The sequence below is a fragment of the Austrofundulus limnaeus genome, unplaced genomic scaffold (assembly GCF_001266775.1).
Source record: "Austrofundulus limnaeus strain Quisiro unplaced genomic scaffold, Austrofundulus_limnaeus-1.0 Scaffold15, whole genome shotgun sequence".
Lineage (NCBI taxonomy): Eukaryota > Metazoa > Chordata > Actinopteri > Cyprinodontiformes > Rivulidae > Austrofundulus > Austrofundulus limnaeus.
In genome coordinates, this window is record NW_013952417.1 from 730557 (window position 1) to 745784 (window position 15228).

At 37.5% G+C, this 15228-nt stretch overlaps 1 protein-coding gene across 3 annotated transcripts in view; it reads right to left on the minus strand.

Moving 5' to 3' along the window:
- Nucleotides 1-4325: 4325 nt before the first annotated feature.
- gpat3 (glycerol-3-phosphate acyltransferase 3) overlaps nucleotides 4326-15228 on the minus strand; it is a 15571-nt gene continuing 4668 nt past the window's right edge. For all 3 annotated transcript variants that reach the window (XM_014002785.1, XM_014002787.1, XM_014002786.1), the window contains 10 exons: nucleotides 11762-12050; nucleotides 11504-11578; nucleotides 11315-11404; nucleotides 10000-10093; nucleotides 9818-9933; nucleotides 7024-7079; nucleotides 6855-6940; nucleotides 6572-6700; nucleotides 6389-6468; nucleotides 4326-5838 (listed from right to left, as the gene is read on the minus strand). In XM_014002785.1, coding sequence (XP_013858239.1) covers nucleotides 5721-5838; nucleotides 6389-6468; nucleotides 6572-6700; nucleotides 6855-6940; nucleotides 7024-7079; nucleotides 9818-9933; nucleotides 10000-10093; nucleotides 11315-11404; nucleotides 11504-11578; nucleotides 11762-12050 — 1133 coding nt within the window. In that variant the 3' untranslated portion in view covers nucleotides 4326-5720. The remainder of the gene's footprint in view (nucleotides 5839-6388; nucleotides 6469-6571; nucleotides 6701-6854; nucleotides 6941-7023; nucleotides 7080-9817; nucleotides 9934-9999; nucleotides 10094-11314; nucleotides 11405-11503; nucleotides 11579-11761; nucleotides 12051-15228) is intronic.

A 15228-nucleotide genomic window follows, 5' to 3' on the forward strand; every position in this document is an offset into this window, starting at 1 on the left:
GTGTGTGTGTGTGTGTGTGTGTGTGTGTGTGTGTGCGTGTGGGGGGGAGGGGGTGTCAGCAGCAGCCATCAGGCTGAAATTCAGCCGCGCTGTCAATAAAAGAAGAAATAGCTTTTGAGGCACGGGGCTGAGGGCAAAGAGGAGTCTGCAATTTCACACCTTCATGTACCTCGCCGGAGGACATTTTTCATGTGCCTCAACCTTCTCATTCAGTAAAAGCCACCCGGCACTTTGTACATGATTCCTCTGATAACAAACAGGAGGGCTGAAGGCGATTGGATGATGAGGTCAGTGGCCCTCCTCTGCCGTCCAATCGCTGCATAAATTTCTTTTTAAACGGAGCAAACTGGAATTTAACCACAAATCAATCAGCGCTCCACTTGAAGGACTTTCGACTCAATTGTAGCTCAATCAAAGCAGATAAAAAAAAATCAATTTGGACCAATTACAGTCTGTTTCATTAGAGTATGCAAATCCGAGGTGTTGGGCGTGTGTTTCCCTCTTCTGGTCAGAGGCTGCAGCGACACGCTGATCTGTGGTCAGTTTGACTTTGTGCTGTTTGGACTGTGGATGGTGCTGAGGCTCAGAGCAGAGCTGCAGTGGGAGGGTTTGTATCAGGACACAACATGCACAACAAACTTTTTTTTTTGCTGTTTGTGTCTCTGGGTGAGGGTCACAGTTCATTTTGTCTTTTTCTGGTCTTTTTCATATAATTTTGTGTAGCATTGTCTTTGTCCTTTTGTATCATATTGCAAATAAGCCTTATTTATTGCTGTCTTTTTATAGACATATTTATGCACATTGGTGTTTGTGTTGCATCTTTTGTTTTTATCTTTCATTCTGTGTCTTTTAATTTGAATTTAAACTGCTCTTTCACCACATTTCAAATAGATTTAACAGGATGAGCTTAATTCTGATTATTTCACACTGAAATAGACACACAAAAAATCTCATCAAACTCCTGTCAAAACAAAACAGTGACAGTGAAATGTGGTACGACACAACTTTAGTGTTTCTCAGAAGAAGAAAAAACGAGAAGTTTTTTATTTTCTAGTTTAAACATTAAACTTTCTGAGACTCCAGTCCATCCTTGTTTCCCTCACTTTCTCAGCAGGGACACCATCTCTTTAAAGTACTAATATTCAAGACACCATTGTGTTTATGTGCTAAATGTTCTGGACCTAAAAGTCACTTAATAATTGAAAAAAAAGGCACAGTTAGCATAGATTTCTAAGCCACTACTGGATTTTTTTTATCAAAGAAAAATCAACTTCATTCCCATCTATCCAACATTATTGTTTAAATAATACTTCAAATTTAATTTCAACATTTTGGCGCACAACTACAAAAAACAATCCTGTTTCTTTAACTTTGTTTCTTGACATGGCAGCAGTACTTTGTCATAACAGGATGAGTAATTGGTTGCCTTTTGTTTGCTTCACCATCAGCCTCCTCATTTATTTGTCTGGCTGCAGTTTTAACCCTTTATACATCCAGCTTCTAATATTAGAGAATTTGTTCCAAACAATTCACTATAAATTTAAGACAAAGTTGCAGCACATTGACATGTTTCCTATTTGTAGCTGAAAACAATTTTTACAATATTTTGCCCAAATTCAATAACAGTGTTGTTCAGTGAATACTAGACCGTTTATCAGCTTATACATTGTGTTTTTACACCTGAGGGCCGACACATAAATTTAAGGGATTGTGAGGCGATTGATTAAAAAAGGACAAATGCAAATAGTCGTTTCTGACTTTGGTTTAAGGGAAAAATTGCTTAAACAAATTTAAAGTTAAAACTATGAGATATTTAGAAAAGAAACCTAAAGTTTTCTTTGTTAGAGTAAAAGCCCTGAATCATCTAAAACAGAGGTTCCCAAAATGGGGTCCCAGGACCTCTAGTGGTCCGCTAGCTGTAACTTGGAGGTCCTCGAAAAATATAATAAACAGTTAATTTTGTTTTTCGTTTACAAAAACTATATGAACGCACAAGGGGAACAATGCACCAGTAAAACCAACATACTCAACCAAAAACACAATAATTATTAAGATAAGATTAACTTTATTGTCCCGAAGGAAATTTGTAATAGAACCTGACTGCTACACAACTCAAACAACCCACAACACAGACACTTTACATCGTCACATAAAACACATATTTAGAATAATACATTTCAAGAGAGATAGTACATAAAGGAAACGTGTCGGCACAATGTAAAATCATAAACATCATTGCTTAAAATCAGAATTCATGGTTACTGTTTGTTACTGTTTATGGCTTTGATAGAAAGTGGAACAAATGAGTTCTTGTAGCGGTTCAGTCTACACGCAGGAACTCTGAGACGCCGACCTGAAGGAAGAAACTGGTACTCTGCATGAAGAATATGAGTGGGGTCTGAGATGATTTTCTGGGCCTGTTTGGTTGTTGTTTCATTGAAAATGGTCTGACTCCCATCAACTTCATAGCTTTTTTGTGTAAGACAAAAATTAGGAGTTTAAATGACAGCAAATCAATTTTAAATCAGCACGAGGTTTATGAGGGAGTCCCGGGAGTATTTTCACCCCTGTAAGGGGTCCTTAGACCCAATAAATTGGAGAAACCCCGCTCTGAAAAAATAACTTTAAAACTCCAGCATGTGGGGTGTGGTGACATCTAGTGGCAAAAATGGCCAACTGCAACCAATTGATAGATGCCATGCTTTACCCAACAGAAATACTTAACTTGTGCTAAAATTATTATTTTTCAGCAAAACTTATGGCACGACTAAATAAAAATATTCATTTAATGGCACTGTTTTCCCTGTATTCTACGCTTCGACTGTCTCCTCAGTGTTTAAAAAGCAGCAGCAGCTCGGTGGATGCGAGGGCAGATCCGAGGACTCGTCTGAGCGCAGCCGTATCGATCCCTCTCCGGGAGTTGCATTGTACCTCCTCAGCCTCACATACATTACAGCCAGCAGCACAGAATAGATGGCAGAACAATGTATTTAAAGGCATTACACTCCAACTAATGGCGAGTCTCAGAAGGGGCCTCGGTCATTTACCCTGTGACCGCTCAGTTCCCAGCACAGCAGGATTTTAAATGATGTCCTCCCGCAGACTACACTCACTTGGATTCAATTTGGAAATGTATTCATATTCGTATTACTTAGTGTACCTGCACTGCATTTGTATAGATCAGTCGAGGCTAAGAGTAAAATTGGGCAAATCGAATCAACATATTGGGACATGCGGGATTCGTTGTATGGAGTCCACAGTGGGGGGGTCACTCCAATGCCTTTTATGATGTCCCTCTGAAATCTATCTGAATCACATTAAATTGGATATAAAGATGTGCAGACACATACATCACAGTAAATGGTGTGGTGGAGCATCGCTCGCCAAGAATCCCACCTCAACAATCGGGTTATAGAATCGGTTTTAGATCCTATTAATAATTCACAATCTTGTTAGGGGAGAACAAACATTTCTGTTCAAGCAATTTAAGTTGTGGGATTGTTATTACAGGCGGGTGGATGAGGAGGCAGGAGGAAGGAGGAGGAGAGGCTGTGAGATGTAAGCCTGGCTTGTGTGTGGAAGAATAACTCCATGCTATTTCACACTCTCTGCTTTCTTTATTAAAGCGCCGTCACAGTAAACATGTCGCTGCCTGACTCTGATCTGCAGCTCTCTTCTGGCTCATCCAACGCTTCCTTCTGACAAGGACGCCAACATATACTTTTTTATTTATTTTTTTATTCAGAGCTATTCGCAAGAGTCACCTCTGAATAATCAGTGTTTTTGTAAATCATTTTTGAAAAACGTTCAGGGTGCTGTTTCTGTTTTAGAACACAAATATGGACGGTTTTCTATCATTAGGAATCTGCCAGCTTTAATGATAGTGTGCAGGAAATGTTTAAAGTATGTAAAAAATGCTAATTTTGTAGGTAAAACTGTTTTTTAAACAATTGCAAAAATTCTAACTTAATGAATATTTCACATCTCTATTTCAGTAATTTAAACGCTATGGAAGCCCATTTCCGCCACCCTGATAAAAAAATAAAACTTGTATCTCATAAATATGAGATAGCTACGTCATAATTATGAGATACTATCTCATAATCATGACTTAGTTATCTCATAATTATGATAGCTAAGTCATAATTATGAGATACAAGTTTTATTTATTTTTTTATCAGGGTGGCAGAAATGGGCTTCCACAAAACTCTGCATATACTGTAGTAGCTAATATTGATTTCTTTTGGATAAAAAATTAAAAGCATGAATTTTTTTTATTCATTTGTTTTGCTCATTCTGTCTTCAAAAACGTTTTACGAACCAAACAGGAAGGGTCTTTATATTTATTATAAATTACAGTGAATAAAATGTTATTACACATCAGAAATTGAACATTTTGCTGCCATTCATTGGTGCAGGAATGTGTCTTAAAGGGAGATTTTTCATGTCCACCTCTTTGTGTTTTACTGCTGACCAGAGGACAAATCTCACAGATTCTCATATTTTTCATGTTCAAATATGAAAAATGCTTCGAATAAACAGTAACATAAAGCACAAAACAATGTTCTTGATCACTTTTTTCTTTATTTTTTGTCAATTTTCTTTTATATAAATAACTTTTTCAGGTTATATGGCTTTTTCTTCCATTTTCTTAAGACAGAAAAATATTTAAAGCTTTTTGAAAGTTGACACAAACAACTCAATTATGGCAATAAATCCTCTCATTTGTGAACAAAGAAACACTTAAGAAAATACACTTTGCTTCCAAATACAGATGGATCTCTCATAAAAAAAAACATTACATGATATAAACTGGATCATTGCACATTCTGTATCACCTTACTTATTTCTTGACAGAAATTGTAATTTACTTTTATCGGACATGAAAACAACATGCATCTTTTTTGTTGTTGTGAAAGATTTTTCACTTCGTCCTCAATCTCAGGTGTTAAATTGTAAATATTTTCTTCATGCAGCTGGTCAGTTATTTTTTTTTTTTTTTGGTGGGGGGTGAATTACTTCACGTTGCTCCACAGGGGTGTTGTAGTTTAAATCAATAATTTAACTTAAAATCCTTTATTATAGTCAACGGTTTAGACCTGCCTTTCTCCAGCCTTAGTGTTTACACTCGTGTCATAGGTTGAACTATTTTCTCTCTTCCCCACAAGCCTCAGCTCACGATGTGGTGAGGAATAATCCAAACTAAATAAAACCCTGACGACAGGTGTGTGAAGCCGACACACAAAACCACAAAAAATTGGTTAAAAAGGCTGAAAAAGAAATTCATACGCATGTCAATTTTTTGGACATTAGATTCATTTGTGGGATTTTTTTGTTTGTTTTTTGTTGTCTGCTTTAAGCAGCTAGAAGAAATATAATTTCTATTTTTTTCTTCAAAAATAAGCTTAACACAAAACATCATCTCAGAAGATTCACTCAAATAAAAAACAGACACACAATGAACAGTCCCTGTAGTAATACTGACAATATTAAAGGCAGTGCTTGTCTTGTGAAGCGCTGCGGCCTCTGGACACATCTGGCCTGAAGAAGCCAGCGTTCAGTTCTGACTGCTGATGGTTGTGTTGTCACACACTGCCTCCTGCTGGCTGGTACACGGTCTCACCTCAGGGGAAGCTAAATTGATTTTTACTTCATCTGATAAAAATAGCTGCTCCCTTCCTTGACATCATCCTTACTGAACAGGAAGTTGACCACGTGGCTCAGAGTAATGCTTCTGGGGCGTTGATGCCGTTCTGCCCCACTATGATTCTGCTGTACATCTTCTGCTGCTTCTCTTTCAACGAATCCTTCACTTTCTCTCTCTTCAGTCCACCATCCCTGCAAGAAAAAAAATCAATAAAATCACAATCTCCTGTTTAGGGCTGAAGACCACACATTTAATGTGAAGAAATGCATAAACCCAGCAGGTAGAAATTACTTAGATCATGCTGCAAAGTTGTGAATTTCATAGTATTTGATTTCCGTTTCAAATTTCTTTTAGGAGTTCATTCTCATCTTAGCAGAATGTGTTGTTGTTTAATTTTGTTTAATAAGAAGAAGAATGCATTTTATTTATAGGCGCCTTTCAAAACTCCCAAGGTCACCTAGAGGTCAAAAATAAAATCTCAATAGAACAGTGAACACAATAAAACAATAAAATCAATCGACAAAATCAAATAGTGCAAAGAAATAAGCTCCAAAACTAATTTTAAAAAACAGTCTTTGAGGTGATTAATTGTGAGATTAACAGTAATTACAGGTGCAAGTATGCTTTCCTGAACTGAGCTGGGATTTAAAAGGTGGTAATGGAAACTGAATTTTCTTGTTTGAGGTAAGATTAAATAGTTTTTCTAATCTAAGTGTTGAGTTGAGGGTTATTTATTCTCACCAGTCCAGGTCCAGCAGTCCTCCCTGATTAGCGATGGCAGATTTCACCCTGTTTGCAAACTGAGTTGCATCCTCGCCGTCCTGCTTCCAACACACACACACACACACACACACGTTAGAAAAACACAACTATTTAAATGAGCTAAATCCACCTGCGTCAACTCATCCTAGAACTGAGGTGTACCTGTATGGTCATGGGAGGGAGATACCACACGTTGACCACTATGGCCCAGCTGGTCATCATTCGCAGAAGGTAGCTGACCATGTTAAATTTGCTGCTGTTCCAGAAAGCATCACCAAATCGAGGGTCATACTGAGACACAAAGAGGAAAAAAACAAATGTAAACAAAGGCATGGTTCTCTCAAAACAAACTGAAACTCTGTATTGGTGACAAAGCTGCCAGTGAAACCACAGTAAGAACCAGATGAACAGTCGATGGTTTGAAATGCCAAAAATGCTTTAATACCTTAATAGCAACTGGATGAATCGTCGCTCCGATTTCAAAGCTTCCTTTCTTAAACATCATAACTGAAGTATTGTTGACGCAGGTTCCTGTTAAACAGAGAAACAGAAACCACCCAGCCATTCAAATCATCTGATTCATCCTCATGTGATGAAGGACAGAAGATACCAACCTTCAGGAAAGATCAGGATGGGAAGTTTGGTCCTTGCTGCAACATGATCTCTTAGCCTGCAGAGAGAGGAGTGCATACTTTTGAATTATAATAACAGAGGTAAAAATAACCTCTCTTTAGTTTAGTTAATATAAATAGAACATATTAAATCAATCAAATCTGATCTGGACTTCAAACGGGGCTTTTTGGTTTCCTCTACTATTCAATATATTTATAATATACTGTATTTATTTTACCATATTTGTTCATGTATTATACAGTCTCGAGTATAATATGACCCTAATTTTTTTTACTTTAAAAAGCATTTAAAAAATCGACTCCTTCTGTATATAGCTACTACCACTAATTTCAGGATTTTTCAGCCTTTGTGGTGCGCCCTGTGGTGGGGAAACATTATAAGGGGACACGCACCAGGACAAGCAGCACAAGCTTCCAGTTACGAGTGTCACTGAAAAACAACCTGCTTCCAAACCAAAACAGAGGAGGAATTTATCAGAACATGAAATAGCATCCAATTTCTCTTTTCATCACTTAACAAGAAAATAAAATGAGATTTTCTTCCTCTGATTCTGGTATGTAAACAACCACTGTTTATGTGCTTCGCTCAATGGGCCCCATGCAAGAACATTTTCGTATTTTTTTTCCTAAATTTCGTACTTTTGTTCATATGAAGGTCTCGTGCATGCCATGTCAGATTCAGCAAACACTATTTTCAGAAAAAGTGCGTAAATGAGCAGCGTAAACAGGAGGAATGTCACCTGTTCGTGTTCAGGTGCTTGTGCACGAGGAGAGGGAAGTAGCATAATTACCATCACTAAAACACCATATAAGGCTACGCTTCCCGCCCCACATACCAGAAAGTGTCCATTCATGAAAATGACAGCGAAAAATAAAAAGAAGAACAAGTCTGTAGATTGAAGTCCTGCCCTCAGAGATCCAGAAAAGAAAATGTCATTTTTAGCAGCTTCAGCTGTGGAATTAAAGGACCTGCTAAAGCCTGCTAAATAGTTTTCATTTATTCAGAAAAAGAGCCATTGACGTGCCAGTCGCGCACCGTCTCCCCCGCTGTCTCCAACCCAAACAAGTGGTGTCAGATGAGGTTTTTGAAGAAAGCATTTTAAAATGTCTCCAAAATATGTCTGGCACTTTGGAGAAAATAGCATAGCCGATGTGCTGAATAAATCTCAGCAAAATAAAATTTGACTAAAAAAATAACAATATATGTCTGAATAAATCTCATACCGAGACAAATTAAACTTCAATTCATGCATAATTTAAGTTGGTTTGTAGTTTGAGGTCTTCATATTAATATTGTAGTGTTATACAACAGCATTAATAACCAATTTATTTTAATTTAAACAATGTATGTCGTTTGTCTTCATTAGTTACATTTAAAATCTAATTCCAATTCAAACCTATTGTCAACATTATTATGGAGTGTGATTTATTTTCAACTCAAAATATCTTTAAACTAATGAAATATAAAGTTATTAGTGAAGAAAATCCGTCTGGATAACAGCAGACTGACTGCTCGTAAAATATACGACAGGTCTGGACCACTCGTAAATTTTGTTCATCTCTGAAGAAAATCTTACAGTATGAGAAAATTGGTGAATGCCACAAGTTCTCCTAAATCACTCGTACGCACAACTTAACAAATCTCTTCGTACGAACGGTTCTTGCATGAGGCCCAATGAGAAAGAGGGAGAAATGATTTATTCCTGTGACACAATATTTAAGTTATATATGAGAAAATATTGAAAATGATTGTATTTTTAGCAAGTTAACTAGTCATTTATCAATTCAAATTTATAGATGTTTAGTATGACAAATTTAACCCCAAACATCAACAATATAGGAGGGGTGGGGGTTTTATTATACATGGGAGTAAATTTTGACTGACTTTTTATTAATGTACAACTACTCTATTTATTCATGTTTAATACGATCATCATTTTTTGAGATTAAAAAGCATAAAACGCCAATCATCAATCACCTGTGTATACCCCCCCTCCCCCCCGCCCACACACACTCACACACACACATACACTTACTTTATGGATGATATTTAGAGTTAAATTTCTAGTATTACATGAATAAATACAGTACATTTCTCCATTAGATGAACATTTCTAAATAAATTTAAGAAGTTTTCCCCATTTAATACCTGTTGAAAGCGTTTATGGTATTTTATCAAATCAGTCAGTAGATTTTATATATTTTAATCATCCCATATATATCGATTATCTAAAGTTTAACTAATTTAATGTTACTTCCTGCCCCTTTAACAATGTGTTGCTTGGAATGGATGTGATTTTTCATCTGTTTCCTGACAGTTTGACAGAATATTTAAACTTATGCTGGATGTTTCTTTAAAAGCGGTGTGACACAGCAGCTGTGTCTGACAGCAGAGGACACACACACACACACACACAAACACACATCATTCCTCTCCTTCTCTAGTTACACAACTAGGGGTGCACAATAAATAGCTTTCAGCTGATTTAAAAATAGTTATATAAACCTGACACTCACCACTGTAGACCTGCACGTCAAATACAATCTGCTTTACTTAGCAAAAGCAAGAACCCCCCCCACCCCTCCCATCTTATAAATCCTTTTTTGTACTTTTTCTTGTGGAGTCAAACTGTTCATTTTTTGTCATGTTGCATCTCAGTATGTCAGAAAATATAGTTTTACTGCTTGACGATTAAAAAAATAAATAAACCCACAACCAGTGCACAGATGAAGCTGGGGTTTTACGGCCCTGTTCTGGGCGAGATCTCAGCCTCACCTGCTGGCCACCTTATGCCGGTCTTTTATATCTGACCTCTCAAACCAAACATGGGGGCAGCACCTCACCATGGACCTCTGAAGGACCCCCAGCAACCCTCCATGGATCTGCCCGATCTGTGGATAACAATGTATCAGAACACTCGGGCGCCACAGACACACTCCACTGCTGAAGACACTCACCAAGGCGTAGCAGCCGTCGTTGGCCAGAATGACCACATCTATCGGTGTGGTGTGATTTGCAACACATATTCCTCCTTTCTGGGGGCGGTTCTCTCTGCAGAGTCAGAGGGTAAGATGTGAGGTAGGAGGTCGAAGGGATTCTCAGCGCATTTGCTCAAGTTTAATACAACAATGCACATTTACTTTAGCTTCTGCACAAATTATTAGATGAAATAGTGAAAATATCCGAACCAAAAACACATTCGGAAGCAAGAAAAAGTCAGCTATCCCTAATTTTTTATGTTTTGCTAATAAGGAGCCAAACTATAATCTCCATATTTATCAATTCTCCCAACATGTCCCTGCAGCCCCTTTCTTGACAAAAACTACTTAATGAATAAGCCTGTAAAATTAAAAAGCCTCATAAAGCTCCTGAGTCCCTCTGTGTTTACTATGGAGTGGGGGGCCATTTGTAAAGTTACACAGTCAAAAATTACCACCAATATTTTTTGTTTTATTTAGCCTTTTATAATAAAAAAAGAACAGATTTATTTTTCAAAGTCAGTTTTTCACCATATGATTCGTACATTTATAAATGTCATAGTTTATAAACTAAATATTTAACTTACAAATTTAATATTTAGTTAACAAGCTAAATATTTAACTTGTGACTTAAATATTTAGTTTATAAACTATGACATTTATAATTGAATGAATCATATGTGAAAAACTGACTTTGAAAAATAAATCTATTCATTTTGTCTTATAAAAGGCTAAGTAAAACAAAAATATTGGTGGTAATTTTTGACTGTGTAACTTTACAAACGGCAGCCCACAGTTTACACTGATTTTTTTAAAGTGTAATATTGGAAATGCCTTTGCCTCCAAAGTGCACCGCCTACGGTTCATCTCATTCATTTACAATGAAAGTGTGCAGTTCATGTACACAACAATAATTCATTTATTTTTGAAAATTTGTGTCATTTTTAGTTTTTATTTTTCTTTCTTTGAAAATACAACAAGAGAGATGGAAGGAAAAATGACTGGTCACTAGTGCCTGAAGATTACTTTAAAATAGGTTAAGTTTTATTTTATTTTATTTTTTCTGTTGTGTGTTGAGACAACACTAGTTTGTGAGCCTTTCATTTAATGATTTATAAGTCTCTATTTTTAAATGGTTTTAAAAACAAATGGCACCAAAAAAATATTGTGCAATTGTCAGGTAGTTAAACTGAGTGAGAAAACAGCTAAAGAACTCTTGATATTTGTAGGAAAAAGTAACTGCTGATGAAAAAAATGACAAAAAAGAAAATAAAATCAGTGGAAGCTGACTGACTTGTTGTGGTAGCGAATGGTGGCAGACAGTCCTCTGGCACAGATCCTGTAGCAGGTCAGGTGGACCAGCTCACTCAGCCAGTTCTTTTGCCTAACAGACACACACACGAACACACACACAGGTGATTTCAAATTTTGAATTGAGCTTAAGCAAAACTTTATTTGTGTGATTGTTTTAAAGCTACTTTACCTGCTTTCAGGCAGAAAACCCACCAGAGTAGTTCCGATCACAAGCCATGAGAGGCCGATGATGGCCAGAGTAATCCTGCAGGAACACAGATTTACTAATGTGCTTGTAGTTTTGTCCACCATCTTAATAATTTACAATCATGAAGCCTGTCGGAAAAACTTTAGAGTACTTGTTTAACAGCAAAGTATTGATTAAACGTGTTTCTTTAAGTCCCTGCCATATGTTGTCAGAGGAGAGGAAAGATTATGTCAGACTGACCTGAGAGGGAAGAGGATGCAGTATCGCACAAACACTCCAAGGCCCCAGATGATGGTGAGTCGGAGGCTGATGTACTGGAAGTTCTGATTGGTACGGGTCAGAAGGTTCCAAGAGGCCAGCTCCTCGGAGGAGAAGCGCTGCGTCACCTGGTCATCCACAATGCTCTCCATACCCGTCTTACAGAAATACATGACATCACTCAGGGCGAATTCCTTCGATGGACGGGGTCGAGAGCGACGCAGCTCCCACATCTCCTCTTCCATTGAGCCCTCATCATGCTCAATGATCCCTGAAAAAGACCCCAAACTTTAATACGACTTTAGTGTTCTGGTTTATCTGTCCGCACTAATGTGGGTCTGATAAAACAACGGAAATTTCAACAGATTTGTTTTTATGCTTCTTAGAGAATAAAAATACTGAATCAGATGGATTTCTTTCAACTGTTTTATATGAAATGAAGTTTAAAATGGCATGTGTCAGTTTGATTTAAGAGGTTTATTTAAAAAACTAACATTTATAAATGGTAAAGTATGAAAGATAAATACTGAAAAGCGAAGAAAACACATCATTGTTTAATTAATGTACAGCTGACAGGGTTTGTACATTTTTTCCACAGAAACATTAAAGCACTTTTAAAACATTTTCAAAAAGGTACATTGTCAAACTTTTCCAGCACCAAACTTTAGAGCAGTCAGTATCTTTGTGCGCCTTTCTCCTTTAAATTTTAAAACTACAGCACACACAGAATTCCCAATGTGAAGGGAGTCTATCAACAATCCAAATCTCTGTGCAACTGATTAAAATTCTGCAAGTTATAGTATTAATTTGACATGGACATATAGGCAGGAGCCCAAAAGACATTAAAGGGGACCTATTATGCTAAATTCAATTTTTAAAGGTTTTTTTTACTCAACTTTGGGTATGTACTTCTTAAAAAACAGTCCTAGGACCAAAAAAATGCACCCAGGGGCATATTTACTGTAAGTAAATGTATTTTTAATGTATATTAATGACAAGTTTTATACNAAATGCACCCAGGGGCATATTTACTGTAAGTAAATGTATTTTTAATGTATATTAATGACAAGTTTTATACTTCCGTCATTTTGTGATGTCACAAGCTGTACGACAACCCACCGGAACCTGCGTTCAGCCCCTCACCCGGGTGAAGCTCCTCCTCCTCAGTATAAAAAGCCGTCAAGGTTGTTGTTTTGCAATGCGCAGCTCATTTCACAACAGGGCTTCCAATAGGGCAATGGGTAGAGTGTTGGACCAGAGAGTGGGTAACAGCATGACCACAATTTAATTATTTATTTTAGTTCGTTATGAACACGTTTTCTCATGTACCTCTATTGTTTAGCTTATTAAAGCCTTGTTAAAGCCTATTTGTTCGCGTTTCTGAGGTATTTTGACCGCTGCTGCTCCCTGCTCTGGTAACAGCATGCAGAGTGAGCGCAGAGCTCCAACAGGAGGAGAGGGAGAAGAAAAAAAAAAGAAGCTGCGACCACGACTCTGCCTCTGGGTCTGACTCAGGGTATACAGTTGTACAATGGAGCTTCTGGTATTATTAGCCATGCTAACGTAAGCGCTGGCTTTGGAGGGCGGAGTTAATGTCAACAGATTTTTAGAGGGCGTTACCAACAGAGCTCATTAACATAAACAGCTCGTCTGAACGGAAGTCAGAGCAGGCAGAACTAGAAAATGGGAAATTTTATTATCTGAGAATTATTTTGTGCATTAAATTGAATGAACATGGTCTGGATAGCCCACAGACATACCATAAAATTTTCTCTACCCATCTCCTTTAAACACACAGCAGGCATGATGGAACATTGCCAAAACACAGATACTTTTTGCGCAATTAAACCAAGCTAACCACCTTCACTAGCATTTTCAATACAAATGTTGTGTTGTTGCACATTTTAAAGTACAGCAGATGACACAAAACCTTAGCTTGATTCATCCTTCAAACTATCAATTTGCAATTTATCTGCAAAGTTATAAGCTAGCTGAAATTTAGGATTCTCTCCTACTACTACCTTCTCTCCATTGCAAAAAGCAGCAGGTCTTTCTTGCATATCTTACTGAAGGATTTGGTCCTTGTTACAACCATGTTCTTTTATCTTAGTGTTTTTGAGCCAGCTGTCAATAAAACGACAACCTGGCATGATGTTTTCTCCCAATCACTGGAAACATGCACGGCTAGCAAGACACAGTCACGTGCTCAAAGTAGGTCTGCTTCATAGCTGATGCTCACAGACTGGTATTATGAAAAGGAGCAGCAGCGAGACTTTATGAGGCTTTCTGAAAGGTGGAATGATTGCCCTTTATTTTGTGTATTTCACACAAAAAATATTGCAGTCACTACTGCAATGTTGCTGTGTGCTGGGAAACCTAAATTTTAAATAAGATTAAAGCAGGAGCTGCAGCAGAACAATGTGTGTTATGTTGACAACCCTCTGAGGGTCACGAGGTGGCTGACCTCATATTTAACCCCAACAACTTTAGTCTCCATTTAGTCTCTGAGGAAACTAAATGCAGGAGGAGCATAATACTAACTAAGAGGTTTGAAGTGGTGCATACAGCCGGACCAGGGAACCAGTTAATGGTCTATGTCAAATTGGCCTTTTTATTATAATTTGTTGCTTTTTAATTGTTGTTATATTTTCTCTTGTGGTTCTTCTGTTTTCCTCTTGTCTTATTGTTGTGTTTTAAAACGTGCATTTGTTCTGAGCTCCTCCTTGAGGCTCTTTTTCTGTCTTTGTATTCATCCTCTATGACAGGGGTCTGCAACCTGCGGCTCTGGGACCACATGTGGCTCTTTGGTCCCTCTGCTGTGGCTCTTTGAAAATGTGACCAAACATAACAGAAAATTTTTTTGTTTGTTTGATTTTTTTACTCACCACAGAAACCAATTTGTATGCAAAAACACGATCAATACTACTAATACAAAAAGTAAAGCATATTAGCTCATGCTAGCCTGTTGTTTACTTAAATAATCCAACTTCTTTCTCTCTAATCTATTAGAATTACCTTTAAAGAGGCAATATCATGTAAAATCAACTTTTTTGAGTTTTATATCATGTTATAATGTTATACTCTCATAAAAAACATGCCCAAAGCCTTGCTTTGACTCATTCATGCATGTTTGAGAAATCCTGCAGTGTTTTTAGGAAGCCATGCTGAGGAGCAAAATGACAGGTGGGGACCAGAAACGCCCCTGGGACGTGTCTTTAAGCCGAACTTCCTCATGGCAGAGCGTACCACCCCTCTCCCCACACACCCAGCACATGACTCCTGCATGCTTTCGGGTGAAAGTGAAAGTGAAACTTAAACTGTCTGCTGAGCTCTCAGCATTAGTTCTCACTCAGTGAAGCTCTTTTCAGATTAAAAATGCCTTTGAGGAAATGTATTTTCAGATGCCAAGTAAACTGCATCAAGGCACACACACACAACCCCCCCACCCC